Raw genomic sequence first — 2,666 nt, 5'->3', positions numbered from 1 at the left:
GGATCAGTAATTACTCGATACTAGCGTGATGAGATCGATATTTCTGTGGAAGTTTCTCTTCTATATGTTCAGCAACTTTACTCGTATTTACTCGCGGTGCAAATAGCGCTCCTCTCTCACTCTGCTCAGTGCGCAGGCGCACTCCGCCCCTCCCCTTCCTTCTCCACTCTGCAGGAGCAGACGGAGCTCCTGATTGGCTGTGAAGTACAGCTAGCGTCCTGGAGACAGCAGAGAGGAAGAGGAGCGCTGTTTGGAGTTATTTCACAGCGACAGAAACTGCTATTTGTGAGGTGTGCAGGAAAGCGACCTGCCACTGTGGAAACACAACTTATTTATTAAAAAAGTGAAGGTTTAGACAGAGTAATCTGCAGCATGAATTAATGTCTGAGTGCAGTGATAAGATGTGATTTTAGCAGAACGACTGAACTGTCATCATAAATCACCAGCTGAAATAAATCTAGTTTTTCTTATATCTTATAATATAATAATGTGTTTCAATAATGTATTTCAGTATGGTTAGTATAATTATTAAGTGTAGAAGGACCTTTATTCTTCATATTTAGGCTACATGCATATAGGTGTTAGACTTAGGGGTGGGCGAATCGATCTAAATAGCGATAGTATCGATACCAACGTTAGGATCAGTAATTACTCAATACTAGCGTGATGAGATCGATATTTCTGTGGAAGTTTCTCTTAATACCTTCAGCAACTTTACTCGTATTTACTCGCAGTGCAGACAGCGCTCCTCTCTCACTCTGCTAAGTGCGCAGGCACACTCCGCCCCTCCCCCTCCTTCTCCACTCTGCCGGAGCAGACAGAGCTCCTGATTGGCTGTAAAGTACAGCTAGCATCATGGAGATGGCAGAGAGGAAGAGGAGCGCTGTTTGGAGTTATTTCACAGCGACAGACGAGAAGAAGAAACTGCTACTGTGAGGTGTGCAGGAAAGTGACCTGCCACTGTGGAAACACAACTCATTTACACAAACATAATGCAGCAGAGCCCAAAGACCTCGAGCTGCAGAGTAAACAGAGGGAGGAGGAAGAGGCAGATCCCCAAACACGAACCAGAGACAGTGGTCACTGACAAAGGCTTTACTGCAAAACACAGGTAGATGATTTAAAAAAGTGAAGGTTGAGTAATTGAGTAATCTGCAGCATGAATTAATGCTGTCTTTCTGAGTGCTGTGATAAGACATGGATCGTTATCACAAGGAGCATTGCTGACATGATTGTGAAGTTAAAATTTCAAACTTATACAGTTCTGCACTTTTGTTTGCAGCTTGATTTATTAACAAATGTTTCTTGTGTTTTATTATTCTGCCAATCACGATAATCTATTTAAAGGCAAAAAAAATTATTTATGATCATGAAATTTCAATGTAAAAGTATCGGTATCGGTATCGGTGATACTGGCCCTGTATTTACTTGGTATCGGATCACCCTAGTTAGACTTTATCAAATGATCTCCATTATGTTATCATGGCTGTCACAAGGGGCATCGCTGACAAGATTGTTATAATTTCATACAAGTTCTCCTCCATACAGTTCTGCTTCTGTTCTGTTTGCAGCTTGATTTACTTAACAAATATTTGTGTATTATTCTGCTAATCATGATCAACTAATTAAAGACAAAAAAAAAAATCATTGTATGATCATGAAATTTCTAAAGTAAAAGTATCAGTGATACCGGCCCGGTATTTACTTGGTATGGGATCGATACTGAAATTTTCAATATCGCCCACCCCTATGTGTCCTGTTGTATACATTGAAAAAAGTGATTTGCTTTTACTGGAATGCTTTAGAAATTCAGCACAACGCCTAAACCTTCTACAAAGACTCGCTCTTTAGAAGAAGTGGGTGGCTCTTAGAAGAGCCGTTGGGTTTTTGTGCGAGCAGCAGCTGTTTACTTGGAGCTGGTGTACTTAGTGACGGCCTTGGTGCCCTCAGACACGGCGTGCTTAGCCAGCTCACCGGGCAGCAGCAGCCTGACGGCGGTCTGGATCTCCCTGGAAGTGATGGTAGAGCGCTTGTTGTAGTGAGCCAGACGAGAGGCCTCGGAGGCGATGCGCTCAAAGATGTCGTTCACAAAGGAGTTCATGATGCTCATGGCCTTGGAGGAGATGCCGGTATCAGGGTGCACCTGCTTCAACACTTTGTACACGTAGATAGCGTAGCTCTCCTTCCTGGTCTTTCTCTTCTTCTTGCCTCCTTTGCCGGCGGTCTTGGTCACGGCTTTCTTGGAGCCCTTCTTGGGCGCAGACTTTGCGGGTTCAGGCATATTGAGTCTTCGACACTTCTCAGCAACGAATCACTCTCATGGCTCACAGCGACTCCTCTTATACAGGCTGCATGCAAACACCATTGTGCAGTTCCTTGTCTGTGATTGGCTGAGCTTCTCAGCTGATTACGGGTGGAAGGTTCCGCATGGTTTGGCATGGAAGCGGTTAAAATTGGTGCGCACACTGTATATGGAAAGAAAAGGCGGGCTGTGCCTGCAACACTGTATCACTGCTGCACTAGTTGTTATATCTTGTAGAATGTGGTGCGTTGTGTTTTCTATAAACATGCTGTTACTGACAGGAGAGCAGCAGATTCTTCTTCTTCCCCCTCTCACCTCTGCTGTCTTTCCATGCTCTTTAAAACAGCCGTTATAACCACATATA

General features: G+C 43.8%; 1 protein-coding gene across 1 annotated transcript; it reads right to left on the bottom strand.

Annotated features, from left to right (window-relative positions):
• Positions 1-1,859: 1,859 nt before the first annotated feature.
• Positions 1,860-2,289, bottom strand: LOC114440512 (histone H2B 1/2). The gene has a single exon (XM_028412983.1). It carries the CDS (start codon positions 2,279-2,281, stop codon positions 1,907-1,909), a length of 375 nt encoding a protein of 124 aa, XP_028268784.1. The 5' UTR covers positions 2,282-2,289; the 3' UTR covers positions 1,860-1,906.
• Between the last annotated feature and the right edge of the window lie 377 nt (positions 2,290-2,666).

Source organism: Parambassis ranga, chromosome 8, assembly GCF_900634625.1.
Source record: "Parambassis ranga chromosome 8, fParRan2.1, whole genome shotgun sequence".
NCBI lineage: Eukaryota > Metazoa > Chordata > Actinopteri > Ambassidae > Parambassis > Parambassis ranga.
The sequence above is the reverse complement of the archived record's forward strand: the minus strand, read 5'-3'. Positions and strand labels throughout refer to the sequence as shown.